Source organism: Hibiscus syriacus, unplaced genomic scaffold (assembly GCF_006381635.1).
Source record: "Hibiscus syriacus cultivar Baekdansim isolate YM2019G1 unplaced genomic scaffold, ASM638163v2 tig00110646_pilon, whole genome shotgun sequence".
Classification (NCBI taxonomy): Eukaryota; Viridiplantae; Streptophyta; class Magnoliopsida; order Malvales; family Malvaceae; genus Hibiscus; species Hibiscus syriacus.
In genome coordinates this window covers 218,015-232,955 of record NW_024062810.1, presented here as the reverse complement: position 1 = coordinate 232,955, position 14,941 = coordinate 218,015, and the positions used below count along the sequence as shown (strand labels likewise).

At 35.3% G+C, this 14,941-nt stretch overlaps 1 protein-coding gene and 1 non-coding gene across 2 annotated transcripts; both read right to left on the bottom strand.

The window, feature by feature from the left end:
- Nucleotides 1–10,545: 10,545 nt before the first annotated feature.
- LOC120136984 (high mobility group B protein 9-like) lies at nucleotides 10,546–13,131 on the bottom strand. The gene is made up of 6 exons (XM_039152882.1): nucleotides 12,537–13,131; nucleotides 12,253–12,331; nucleotides 12,003–12,165; nucleotides 11,739–11,837; nucleotides 10,831–11,195; nucleotides 10,546–10,725 (listed from the first exon to the last, which is right to left on the bottom strand). Exons 1-6 carry the CDS (start codon nucleotides 12,716–12,718, stop codon nucleotides 10,609–10,611), a joined length of 1,005 nt encoding a protein of 334 aa, XP_039008813.1. The 5' UTR covers nucleotides 12,719–13,131; the 3' UTR covers nucleotides 10,546–10,608.
- A 1,339-nt stretch (nucleotides 13,132–14,470) lies between these two features.
- LOC120137018 lies at nucleotides 14,471–14,628 on the bottom strand. Its single transcript, XR_005517400.1, has one exon. It is a non-coding gene; the product is annotated as a U4 spliceosomal RNA (small nuclear RNA).
- Between the last annotated feature and the right edge of the window lie 313 nt (nucleotides 14,629–14,941).

Sequence of the window (14,941 nt, the reverse complement as noted above, 5' to 3'; positions counted from 1 at the left end):
GGTACATGAATCTTGTCTGCATATATCTGGCATTTATGACATTTCCTTGCATAATCAATGCAATCTGTGTGCATGGTAGCCCAATAGTATCCATATCTCATTATTTTTCTGGCCATGGAAAGACCATTTGCATGTGTTCCACATATTCCACTGTGTACTTCTTCAATGATGCTTCGAGCTTCGCTGGTATTTAAACATCTCAATAGCATTTGATTATTGCTTCTTCTATACATAATCTCTCCATCAAGAAAATATCCAGCAGCCATTCTTCTCAAGGTTCTTTTATCAATTTTCGATGCATTTGGTGGATAACTTTGATTTTTGATATATTGCAGGATATCATGATACCATGGTTTACCATCTACCTCTTCTTCCACACTATAACAATGTGCAGGAATTTCATATACTTGCATTTTGATTGGCATCATATCAACTTTCTTAGTTGCTTGAAACATAGCGGCTAATGTAGCCAAAGCATCTGCCATTTGATTTTCTTCTCGAGGGAGATAATTGAAGGTAACTCTCTCAAATTCTTTCACTAATTCGAGGGTAAAATTTTGATATTCCAACAATTTGGGATCTTTTGTTTCCCATTCTCCTCGCAATTGATACACCACTAACGATGAATCTCCATATATTTTGAGACATTTGATTTTTCTTTCTATAGCTGCTTTTAATCCCATGACACAAGCTTCATATTCCGCCATGTTATTGGTGCAAAAGAACTCTAGTCTACTTGTAAAGGGATAATAAATATTTTCTGGAGAAATTAACACTGCCCCGATTCCTCGTTCCAAAGCATTAGATGCTCCGTCAAAGTAAAGCTTCCAAGTTGCAAATGCATCATTTGTTCTGACTTCTTCATTCATGGATATGCACAACAAATCTTCATCGGGAAAATTGAAACTCAAAGGCTGATAATCATTTGATACACGACTGGCCAGAAAATCAGCTATTACACTTCCTTTTATCGCTTTTTGATTGACATATACAATATCAAACTCAGATAATAACATCTGCCATCTAGCCATTCTGCCTGTCAAAGCTGGTGATTCCATTAAGAATTTCAAAGGATCAAGTTTGGATATCAACCAAGTAGTATGGTATAACATATATTGTCTGAGTCTTCGAGTAGCCCACACCAAGGCACAACATAATTTTTGTATTGGTAGATATCGAATTTCACAATCAGTAAATTTCTTACTCAGATAATAAATAGCTTTTTCTTTTCTTCCAGATTCATCATGCTGTCCTAGTACACATCCCATCAAATTTTCGAAAACCGTCAAGTAGAGAATTAATGGTCTATCAGGCATTGGTGATACTAAAATTGGGGCATTGGATAAATATTTCTTAATAATATCCAAAGTTTCTTGACATTCTTCATTCCAGACTTCAGGATTGTTCTTTCGAAGTAATTTGAACACTGGATCACATTTGTCAGTTAATTGAGAAATGAACCGAGATATATAATTTAATCTTCCCAAAAAGCCTCGAACTTCTTTTTTTGTATTGGGTGGTGGGAGATTTTGAATTGCTTTTACTTTATCTGGATCAATCTCAATTCCTTTTTTACTGACCACAAATCCCAAAAGTTTCTCGGAAGTTACCCCAAAAGTGCATTTTGCGGGGTTGAGCTTTAATTGATACTTCCTCAATCTCTGGAAAAGATTTCTCAGGTTTTGAATATGTTCTTATTCAGTTCAGGATTTGGCAATCATGTCATCCACGTATACTTCAATCTCTTTGTGCATCATGTCATGAAACAAAGTTACCATGGCTCTTTGATACGTTGCCCCTGCATTTTTCAATCCAAATGGCATCACTTTGTAGCAGAATATGCCCCACATGGTTACAAATGTTGTTTTTTCCATGTCTTCAGGATTCATTTTTATCTGATTATATCCTGAAAAGCCATCCATAAAAAGAAAACCATGCGTGTCCTGCAGTATTGTCCACCAATGTGTCTATGTGGGGTAATGGAAAGCTATCTTTCGGACTAGCTTTGTTGAGATCTCTGTAATCCACACACATTTGAACTTTTCCATTTTTCTTCGGTACGGGAACAATGTTGGCTACCCAATCTGGGTATTTAGATGCCTGTAAGAAACCTGCATTGATCTGTTTCATCACTTCTTCTTTGATTTGCAACAACATTTCTGGTCTCATTCGCCTGAGCTTTTGTTGGACCGGTTTATATTCTGGATTGATTCGAAGTTTGTGTATCACTATATCTGTGCTTAAACCAGGCATATCTTGATAAGACCAGGCAAAGATATCTTTGAACTCTTGAAGGAGATTTGTCAATTCTTGTTTTATCTGGACTGTCAGAGTAGTACCAATTTTCACCTCTTTCATTTCTTCATCTGTTCCCAGATTCACAGTCTCAATCTCTTCTTTGTGGGGTAGAATTTGTTTGTCTTCTTTTTCTACCAATCTTAATAGTTCAGTAGGAACATCACATTCCAGTTCATCCTCACACCCATTGATTTCTTCCAGACATATAGGTTGCTCTAAATTTATCTCTTGATTAAATTTAGGAATAAACATGCTATTAACATGGTGACACCTGCAAATTTAAGTCGGACATATTTCTGAAAGAATATAGTAAATTTATGAAATAAATAAATGTATAAATGTAAGAAAATGTAAAGAATGATTGCCATCTAAAAATTTTAAAGAAAATTTCTTATATTTAACATAATTTCCTTTACAAGATAACAAAAAGTTTTCATATTTTTGAGCTAAACATAAAGATTAGTTCTGAATATTACTCTGCGTTAATATTAAAAACTATAGGAAGATCTTCAGTGGTCCAATTGTTGAGTGTTTCTCCAGGAAAATATGGGCGAATCCTATCCAAGTATTTGCCAGTCTTGTTGTCATTCATGATCATGTTGATAAATAATCCATTCATAGCTTCTTCAACTATGTTTTGATCTTTCGTCAACTTTTCTTCTTTAAAGACTTCAACAAGTTGTTGTTCTATATTAATTGTTCCCCCTGATCTGAATGTGGTCTTCAACTGTGGGAAAAACATGTGTTCCCAAAGGATTTCTTTTCCTTTCAACCTTGCCTTTCTGTCTTCACATCTTCTTTTCATCTCTTTGTTCTTTTGCTGAAAATTGGGCTTGAATCCAAGCCCAAAACGATCTTTCTTCATCTGTATATTTATAGGAACCGAAATCCCTTGAAGATTCTTTCCTAACCCTTTCCCAGCTTTAGCTCCGATGCCTAAAGTTTGTCGTACCGTCATCCTGGTACAATCAGATAATCTGGGATATGGAATTTTGTTTCCTTCTGCAATAAAGGTTGCATTTACAAATTCAAGAGTTCGGAAAGAGCATTCAAGAGCATCATCATTGGTTTCGATATATGGAACATCACTTGTTACCGACGCAATGATTTCTTCTTCAGCTCCGACGCATATTAGTTGTCCATCAACAACAAATTTCAATTTCTGATGTAATGAAGAAGGAACGGCTCCTGCTGAATGAATCCATGGCCTCCCTAATAAACAATTATATGTAGGGTGGATGTCCATCACCACAAAGTCAATATTGTACACGACTGGACCAATTAACAACGGTATTTCCATTTTCCCTAGTACCTCTTTTTGAGTACCATCAAAGGCTCGTACTACATTCTGATAGCTCTTCATGTGTGATTTATCCACAGGCATTCTTTGAAGTGTGACTAGAGGCATCAAGTTGAGAGCGGGCTCTTCTTGAAATGGATTTTTGCTTGAAGATGCAGGCTCTTCTTGTCGATTTTCCTGTGGTTTGGCTTCTTGAAATGCTGATGTACGAGCATTGATTTGTATAGGTGTAGTACCAGAGTGATAAATTGGTTCTGGTGGAAAACCTAGAGAATACATAGGTTCTTGGTCGAAAGATACAGGATTTTCATGCATTTTTCCAATGATAGCCTGCCTTTTAAACATGTCTTCTATTTTCTGCATCATGTTGTCTTGTGAATTTGCAATACTGTCTTCAATTTTCTCCAGCTTCATTCTCATTTCTGCTTGTTCTTTATTATGCTGTTCCTCAATACATTGTATTTTATCCTCCATAATTCTCTTAGTAGCTTGTCTAGTACCGTAGTGATGTTGTATTTCTCTTTTGGCCAGAATAACTGCGATTGAAAAATCTTTTAATATTATTTTTTCCAAATTTTAATTAATGAATTTTATCTTAATAATAAAAATTATACATAAAGAAAATCATGAAATGAATAATGAATGTATGCAAAATGCATGTATGCAAAAAGGTATTGATCCCAAAAAGTTAACTATCATAGAACAACTTTCATCGGTATACAAAAGTTTCTTTATAATAGTTCATAACTACAGATAAGGCGTAGCTTTCCTATTAAGCTCTATAATTTCTTTCATTAACCATGACACCTTCTTTCCGCACTTAGAAACTGGATCAACGTGATGCTCAATTATTTTGGCTTCAACAGCTAGTTCCCCAACATATCGAGCAACTTCGCTCATTTGTACCATGGCCTCGAACACCATATTACTTCTTTCTTCACTTCTTTCAACATAGAAATCAGTTGACTTTTGCCATTGTTCATTCGTTCCTTCAAGAGTTTGCTCTAACTCAGTGATTCTGACTTGACAATTGTGCAGAATTTTTTCAAGATCTCTAATGCGTCTTCGCAGTGAAGCACTTTCCTCATTACTTTCTTTGAGATCATTAGGTCCTAGACGAACCTTTTCTTGAAACAACGATTCTTCAAGTTGCAAAATGTAAGCATTAAACTCTGAGTTTTTGTTTCTAGACTGATCCAGATCTTCTTCAAGTTTTGTTCGTGCTTCTTGCGTTCTTTGATTAAGCTTCTGGATTTGAACATCCTTGTTTCTACATCTTTGCATCCAATTGCTAGCCACTTCCTGCTCTACCTCAAGTCTGGTGTTGAAATTTTTTCTTTCTAGCTCCCATTTTTCTTTTTCAATATTGGATTCTTCCATTTTTTGGCCTCTGACTTCAAGTTCAACAATCAGCTGGTTCATTTCAGATTCAAATCCCTTGAACATGATATTTTTCTCACCTTCAAATTTATCAAAGATGTCATTCTTCATCTCTTCTAAATCTTTGGCTCGATCCCTTTCTCTTTGCATTTCATTCATGATCTCGTGGTGTTCAGCCTTGCTTTTTATAATTCGCTCTCTTCTGTCAACCTCAAAATCTTCCATTTTTTGCTTTCCTTTCTCAAGGCTTTTGAGTAGACGACTATTCTTTTCTTTCAGATCTTCAACTCGACTTTTCTCGATGTTTAATTCTCTGGTCATCTGTACCGTCGATTGGCTTGGTCCTGATGCTTTCCGGGATTTATATAACTCTTGGTAATTTTTCTTTAATGCTCTAAATTCACCATCAACTTTTTCTTTGTTTTCTCTCAACATTGCACATTGTGATGAATGAAAGTCAATATCAACACCCAACATAGCTTTATCTCGTCTCATCTGCTCTAATTCTCTTGACCATCCTTCTTTTTCTGCTTCAAACTCAGCTCTCAGGATTTCAATCTCTGATGGAACCACCTTAATGCGATCTTCCATAGAGATATCCTCATTTTGATCTGGTAGAGGAATATTTTCATTTTTCCTGACATATCTCCATTCCTCATAATCAGGAGTTAGCATTTCTTTTGCTGCTTTAGCTCGGATACAAAAAGTTGTTTTCCAAGCTGTAACGGCTTCCATGATATTTCTTTTATAATTTTTGCTGTGGAATGCGAACTCAGATGAATGTAATCCAACGGTGACCGGTACAAATTGACGGCCTTCATACTGTCTTATGACCAGAAGTGGTGCATATCTAATTCCTCCCCATAATCCGAGAAGCATTATCCAATTGTAATCTCCACATTTGTAAAAGAATTCCCTTTGGATTTGCCACGGGGCTCGCCAAACAATGTCATTGCTTTGCAGATTTCGAAAGGCATTAATCCACATATCTTTCTTAATTTCTTTCTGCCATTCTTGCTCCAGAAATTCTTTTAATGGTGAGTAATCCGTATTAAAGTGTCGGTATGAAACCTTTTCTGTCCTCCAGAAATGACTACGGATCCAAACATATAACAACTGGGTACACCCTAAGAATCATCCACCTCCTAGCTTTCTACAAGCATTTAACGATCTGAAGGTCTCTGCTAGAATTGCAGAAGCAGGATTAATCTTTTTCGGTAGCTGTTCAAACAAATCTACCACTGCAGCTTCAACATATCCCAATACTTTTGGGAAGATGACCATACCATACATACCCAGAGCAAATAAATCGAATCTTACTTTAATATCTGGATGGCTCTGAATAAGTTCTTTAATGTTGGTCCAAGCAATGCCTTCGCTTTCGCCTTTTTGTTTTGTACGGGATGCCACCCATTCTTCTCGTACCCCGGCAATCTTTGCTAATTTAACTCGAAAGGGTTGAGTTTTAATTGACTTTGAATAGATTCGATTCTCCAAAGCCCCTTCGATATGTAGCAAAGTTGTGTACTCTTCAATAGAAGGGACCAAGTCCTCTTTATTGAGAGTGAAGCAATTGTACCCTGGATTCCAGAATTGAATTAGGGCTCTGAGTAATTCATCATCAACTTCGACATAGAGCAAATATGGGATGTCTCCGTAAGTCTGATAAAACTGTAATTTTTTGTTTGAATCCCAACTTTCCCAAATACTTCGCAAATCTTGCATATCATTTCTTTTTAGTGAAATTGGAGCATAACTGGCTAAGTCAGATACATAATCATCCTGCAGACTGTCTCCTTCTTGTCTTTGTAAATCCTCAGCCCACTGTCTTACTTCTGAGTTTAGAATTACTTGATTTTGAACACTTTTTATCCATGGATGAAGGCTTTCCAATAAGACAATTAACACAAGGATCAATGCCTTTTATCCTGTATGATGCTATGCAAACAGAAAAAATAAAGAACACACAAAAAGAAATGAATTAGTTTACATAATAAAGAAATTTAATAATAACATTTACCTAAATATTTTTATTTAAACATGCTTTTTCTAAATTTAAATAATTTAAATATACATGTAATTTAATCAGTAAAGAAAATAAATAAATTAACAGGAAAGTTAGAAATCATTTCTCCTGTGTACACCTATTTTGGACAAAATTTCGGCATGACTTCAGATCGGAAGAGTTTCTAGGGTTTATTATATGTAAGGTTTCAGATCTAAGAATAAAGGTACCCGAATTGTCCTTGTTAGTGCCCCCTTGGGTTGCTAACCCTCAATCCTAGTCCATCACAGACTAAAATGGATCGAGTTCAATTCGAGGGGATACATTTCTCTATGCCTGACACGGAGAATAAATTCTCACGAAGACATAGAGCATATGAACCCCGAAAGTTACTTGCTAGGTCTGACACGGAGAATAAATTCTCACGAAGACGTCGCTTTCACTCCCACTTAAAAAGGACAACTCAATTATAGAGCTTTTTATGTTATGCAATGCAAGTGTTGTGTGTGAGGAGAAATGTTCAAACCTCTAACAGAAAAATAAATAATGAAATAAAATACTTGCAAATAAAAATGAAATATTAATAAAAAAATATATACATACTATGAAAATAATAAATATATAAACAAATTTGAAAAGGAAAAATCATAAATTAAATATATAAATTTTAATTTATAATTAATAGAGACAATTTGTAATTGATTTTAAAAGTTTGACCGGTCCCCAGCGGAGTCGCCAAGCTGTCGTAACCGGTTTTCGTCCGGGCACGAATTTTTTACTTGGCGGGAAAATTTATGTGAATAAATGGTTTTGAAAATAATTTGGGAGTCGCCATCGGCCTTTTAGGTCAGGTAGGTCGAATACCTAAAAATTATCTTTTAACAGAGTTTTTTTAAGAAAACATCAGTTAAAAGATGAACTGATCTGCGTTTATAACCAAAAATTCGTTCTTTTTAATAATAAAAAGGGATTCGTAGTCGGTTACGTTTAGGGAAGGATTAGCACCCCTACAACGCCCAAAATTGGTACTTTTTAATTATAAATTGTCTCTATTATTAAAAATTTAAAAATTCAAAATATATTTAATTTATAATCATATTATTTAAAAAATATTTAGAAAATATTTAGAAATATCAGAAAAGGACTTCTAGGTGTCTTAAGACAGCTCTTTTCTTTGATATTAATAAATATTAATCTGAATAAAATTAAGTAATAATTTTTATAATATTTAATTTTAAAATACCAGAATAGGACATCCAATTGTATTAAGACTGCCCTTTTCTTCGATATTAAAAAAATAAATGTTAAAAATAATTTATTAAAAATAAATATTTATTTATTATATATGTTTATGACTACATAATAATAATAAAAATATTTAAATATATAAGTAAAATTAAAATAATAAAAATACAATTAGAACTATATATTTAAAAGCAATAAAAGAAATAAAAAACATTTAAAATAAGTGACTAAATTATAGTAAATTAAAATTAAAACTTAATTCATAATTAATCAAATATAGGGATTAAACATGCTATTTTCTTATTTTATTAATTTAGTGACTGAAATAAAATTATATAAAATTCGGATATTAGATTAAAATAAATTAAAAATATAAACTCGGGATTAAAATATTAATTATTAAAATTAAGGGATTAAATATGTTATTTACCCTAAATAGATTATTTTAATATAAAGGACTAAAATAAATAAAACTAAAATTTAAAGATCCAATTAAAAGGATTATAAACTCGATTTAGTGACTAAAATGTAAAGTTTACAAATTAAAGGGATAGCGGACAGGATTTAACTATTAATAATTACACAAATAGCCCTCCCCAAAACGACGTCGTTTGGGAAGGGCTATTTAATGCCCAAAACGGCCGGCCCTTCGGGCCATCTCTTTCATTTTCCAGTTTTCATTCTCTCTCTAACTGAGAGAGAATGAACAAAAGCTCTCCCTTCTCTCTAGCTTCCCTCACCGGAGGGAAGCCGGTCACCGGACAGCAACCGTCTGCCGCCGTGACCCTCACCGTCGGCCACCGCATCCGGTGGCCGGAAAATTTTATTTTTATACCATTAGATAGATCGGACCGTCCTAAGGACGGTTCCGGTGCTCTTTTCTCCTAAATGACTCCTGATCGGAGCGAAACTAAAGAAGTACCTTCGGTTTCCGAAGGTTTTGGTGACGTTTGAAGGAGTCCGGTGGCTTCCTCGGTAAGTTCCTTTCTTTTCTTTTCCTTTCTGTTTTGGGTTTGTTTTGCTGGTTGTGGGATGTTGCTCTCTGTTTTCTATCTCCCTCCGTCTCTGTTGTCTTTTTTTTTTCTTCTTTGCAGGTTGGGTGATGGCTTTATAGCCATCACCGGCACTCATCTCAGACCGGTCCGAAGAGCGGATTTCGGTGAGTCACCGAACTATGTGGTGACTCACCGCTAGAGTAGCAACGTGGGTGACCATCTGGGTCTTCTGGAGCCTTCGATGGGGTGTCATGGCAGCAGAGGCGGCTGGAAGCTGGACCGTTGGCTAAGGCGGCTGGAATTTTCAGAAAACCCTAAAAGGGTTAGGGTTTCTCGATCGGGTTGGGTTTGGGTTTCAGGATTTGTAAATGGGTTTCTATTTTGGGCTTGTAATATTAAATAATATATATTAATAATAATAATTATTATTATTATTATTATAATTATAATAATAATAATTATAATAATAATAATAACATTAAAATGAAAAAAATGAATATCTTCAATGCTAATTAAATTAATGACACGAATCTGTTATCAGATACATTTACCTTAAAGACATTATGTGCTTTATGGGTCGAGATGAAGCTTTAAAAGCATTGAATCCCTTTGGAACAGGAACTGAAGAAAGAATCAGCGAGGTATCACTCAATAATTGGCTGGTAATTGGAGTATAATTCATATTTTTGTCTGAATTTGTTTAGACACATCAAAACAAATGTTTTCCTCTTCAAGGTGAATGCCTTCAGAGATCGAAAAGCACTCCAATTGTCCCTAATGATACAAAAACTGCAGTGGATGAACTCCACAACATGTTGAACATCGCGGTAGTCATTTTATCAGTCTTTATTTGGCTCATAATACTCGGAATCCCTGTCACCCACTTCCACGTTTGCATACGCTCATAACTTCTGTTGGCGGTGTTTATCACGGGGAACACATGCAAGACTGTTTGAAGCAATTATCTTTCTATTTGTTTCCTTCTACATTAATTCCCGGGTCAATCACTTCCAGGCATATCGAGAGCAGGGGGCACAACTGGCAGAGTAACCCGCAGGAGGTTATGACAGACGTAGAAGAGAAAAACAAACAAACGATTTCTGTAGCATCTTAGCACAGAATGAACTACTTAAACAAGTTTGTTTGAAGAAATGATTAAGAGCTTGAAATCGAATACAATCATGCATATGGATGCGAGTAAGAAATATGTCAACCTTGGCGCCTTCAAACTGGAGTACTTGTGTCAACTAAGCTTACAAATTATAGAGGATTAAATAATGTCTTATAGAGCCAACATATCTATACGAGGGAAGTCAGTGGTCTTATTATCTGGCATAAGTTTTAGTGTTTAGTAAGTCGCAAATATCTGTGCTTTGGTTAATCCTCTAGTAATCAGGTTTCTCAGTTTCCACGCCTTGCTGCCTCTGCTTCAGTCGCTCTTTATACTCTTTCAATTCTCTCTTGTATCTTTCCTTGTCTTTCAATCCAATGTTCTGGTATACCTGCACTCACATACATTAATCATCAAACACGTCTCTATTCATTTTCACAGCAACTTTATATGTGATCGATTAAGTTGTTTTTATCTCTTCTTCTTTTGCAATTACCATCCTCTCTTCTGGGCCGAGACTGCTCCAAGACTCCCCAATCATTTTTGTTAACTCTCTCTCCCTGTTTGGATACAGTGATTTGAACTTATAATGCTTTTCTGCAAAGAAAAAGTTATAACCACTCCTGTTTGGTTTTGGATAGCTGGGGTCTTCCGCCCTTCGGCTTCTCCTCCTCCTACCGGAATGCCGGCCACTGCAAATGTGTTTGTATGGGACAATGGCATTGCTATATTCAGAAACGGGTTGCTGCTCTGGATGGTAAAGCACTCCACTAAGAACTTCAGAACCCAACCTCACAGATATCAGATAACCGCAATCGAACTTCCCTTCAATCGTTCCCGTAACTGACAAACATGAGGTTCCTACAAAGAGAATCATATCAGGTATGGTTATCCAATCAACTTCTTAGCAGTATGAAGTTGCATGGACACCAATCACATGAATATGCAGTGTGCCATATCAGACAAAGCAGTGCATATATATACAAGTATTGAATATGAGTTTCACTTTCTATAATTAATACCAACTATTTAAACGATTTTGCTTCCAAGGGCAGTTAGTTGGAGATTTGAGCATGAAATGCCTTCTAAAACCAAATGTTTGCTGAGGGTACGTGGTACCAGGCAATTGAAAACATCAGAATTAACCACAGATAGAGACAGCTAAATATACATATTTGTTTCACAAGATATATATATATCATAAGACCATAGCCACATATACCGGAGACATGGATAAATGTAGCTGTATTAAACATAAGGTTCAGACATCACTAATATACAGAAATTAAAATCCAAAATTTTGCGTTGTGTGGACCTGGGACGACACTTGCTGTATCCTATTGAAAGAAATAAAACGGATTAGAAGATTTAAAGAAAAAAACAAACAAAAAAAGAAAAAGCTACCTTCAACAAGTGGATCTGGGAATTCTCTTATCGGTTTAGGGTAATATTCCACGAGAGCTAGTTCAGGTCTACATGAAGGTTCGTTAACTGTAGATGCAACTGCATGGACATCAAAATAAGAGCAATATACCCGTACATGAATCGGCATAAAGCTAGAGGGGAACACACATGGGTAAGACCAGGCAACAGTGTTTTGCTACAGACGAAAGAAAAAAACAAGGGAAAATCCCATGCAATAGGCATATGCTTAATGAAATCAACAACCTGCTGGAGTAGTTAGAGGACCCTTGATCTTGAAGAAATGAACCTGCTCGTAATGGAAGAGGAGACTGAAATAGTGTTTCCTAAGCACAAAAGATGCACTTGTCGTCGTCGGAGAGAATCTGAAAACACTACCCACTTCCCTCCATTTCTTCTCTGCAACTACCTACACGGTCAAAATGATTGGTAACATGTTTTATACTCTAAAAGATGAGCATTTAGAGGTAAACATTAACAATAAAAAATGGTTAACCTTCTCGTAACCACCCCTTTTGGTAGCCTCTACATACAGACCGTGTAAATCTAACTCCTTTCCTCCAATCACAGGAATCCTTTAAGATACAAAAAACAATATAGAATACATAAACCGTCAAACAAAAGATTAACAGTAAGTAGCATGAAAAGATATCACCTTTAAAAAAGAAGCTGAATGGGAATCCGTGTATTTTCATTTTTAAGTTAACAAATCTAATATGTAATAAGCAGGAGAGTTCCTTTCAAATGAGGCTAGAAAAGGGTGTGAAAGATGAGAATTACATAAACTTGGTGCCCATTATGAAATGAAACCGCCTAATAGTATCCCAGAAAACAATAGGATCCTTAACAACTTCCTCATGAGAGGCAAGTGGGTCAGGGTATTCTTTCTTCTCAACAACCCCATTCCGACCCTTGGCTTTCCCGGCGGAAGACGGCTTCATTTTGCTGGTCGCCTCATCCATTGACGGTGGTTGCCGGAGACGCTCGTGGGAGAGAATACTAGTTTTACTTTATGGAGAGGATAATGACAAAACTAAGGAATGAGGAATATTATTTGGAAGATAAGATTGTAATTAAAGGGAGCAGAAAAGCTGAAATTAAAGAAACGAGGATTTTGGACCCTCGAGCAAGTAACAATACGCTATATCGTCTTTTTCTGGTATTTTGAATGGCCAGGCCAACCAATGAGCAAAAAGGCTCCTAATGGTGGGTTATTTATTTACTACTGGCTATGTTCATTATGATCCACTGGCTTTGGCTTCTCCCCCCCCCCCTCTCTCTCTCTCTCTCTATCTCGTGTCATTCGAAGCCTGACATATCTGCAGCCGAAAGTGCTTTTGATTTGCTCTCCTGTACATTGCTTTCTCCAAACGATGACATGCACTGGTGCTGCTTCTTCTGATGATTTCCTCAACATATCTTAGCGTACGTCAGTTGAAGATATCTGGCACAATACACTTTTTTGGGGGGGTTGGGCCGGTTCTGTAGTGCAGCAGCGTACGCTTTTGATGGGGTTGAAAGAGGCATCTCAATCGTAGATTTAATAGTAATCAATTGTCTAAAGCTCCAACCTTTTTTTTAACTAGGTTCTTGATATTTGTTCAGATTACTTTATACTGGGATGCTACTACTGGGTCATCTTTATATCCGTTGAATTTTGAGACATATGACTTCCAAATGTAAGCTCGACTTTTTGGTTACAATAGCAGTCTGGAAAATTAAAAAGTGGGCAAACTTTCAACTATCGTAATCATAATAGTAAATATTCTGGCTTTCAAGACCATTGGAAACAGAGCATTTGAATATCCAGGACATTCAAAACCACAACGCCGGAAAGCTTAATCCAATAGTATAACTTCCAATAAACTCAAATAAAAATTGGGCCAGGAAAAATATGTAAACACTAGAGAGTAGGGGTGTTCAAATAATCGAACTAATTCGGTTAACCGACCGAATCGAATTAGTTCGGTTAATTCGGTTCGATTATCGAATTAGTTTGGTCGGTTAACGGTTAAGAAAATTTTTAGAATTCGGTTAACGGTTAATTAGATTCGAATTCAGTTAATTAACCGAATTAATCGAAATTAAATTTTAAATTTTAAATATATTATATATAACATATGGACTCAACTTAAATCATTTAAAACCCAATTAATAATTTAAGATCCAATAACTTTTAAACTTAAATCAATATTAATTAATTAAAAAATTATATAAATTTTTTATTTTATAATTATATATTATTTAAATTATTTGTAAACTGTTTTTTAATTAAAAAATATTATATATATTATATATAACATATGGGTTAAGCCCAAACCATTTAAAACCTAATTAATAATTTAAGATCCAATAACTTTTAAACTTAAATCAATATTAATTAATTAAAAAATTTATCTAAAATTTGTATTTTATAATTATATATTATTTAAATTAATTATAAACTTTTTTTGAATTAAAAAATATTTAATTTTTATATAAATTAGAAAATTTTAAAAAAAAATTGGTTAATTCGAAATTAACCGAATTAACCGAAATTTATTTGGTTCAGTTAATATGTTCGAAAAAAAATTCGGTTTGGTTAACGGTTAAAGAAAAAAAAAAGTTTAATTAATTCGGTTATGATTAATTCGGTTCGATCGACCACCGTTTTAACAGAATGAACACCCCTACTAGAGAGCCGTGCTCCGTGAGAAATTGGAATCTGTACTAGTAACTGTAGGGCTTTACCCCGAAGAGAGTTCTTCCATAAATTCTCGAAGGCCAGGGGTAACCCAGGCCTAAGAGGGGGTTTGGAAATAGTTTTCAACCAGCAATAGGCGCGCCTAGGTTAGAACCTCGTGAGCTCCGTCATTGCCCCAAGCGCAAATATACTGAATCCCAGCAGGCCGTTGTCTTTTTTATAAAATGTAGGAACCATCACCGTCTTATTCTCAAACGATTGGGATACGAGAGAAGTATCCTCATGTTCAGCACTCTTTTACACCGACTATATTCCAACAGAAGAAAAACTCTCTTTGCATTGTAATTCTTTAAACTCTCGACTTCAACTACACTCTTACATAAAATTCGGAACTAATTGTTGCTGTGAACTCATGCTCTCGTGTCTTCTACTACAGTCTTTTAGTGCGTCAGTTATCAGATCTGTTGAATTATTTACAACTGAGTAAAGATGGGAATGAATG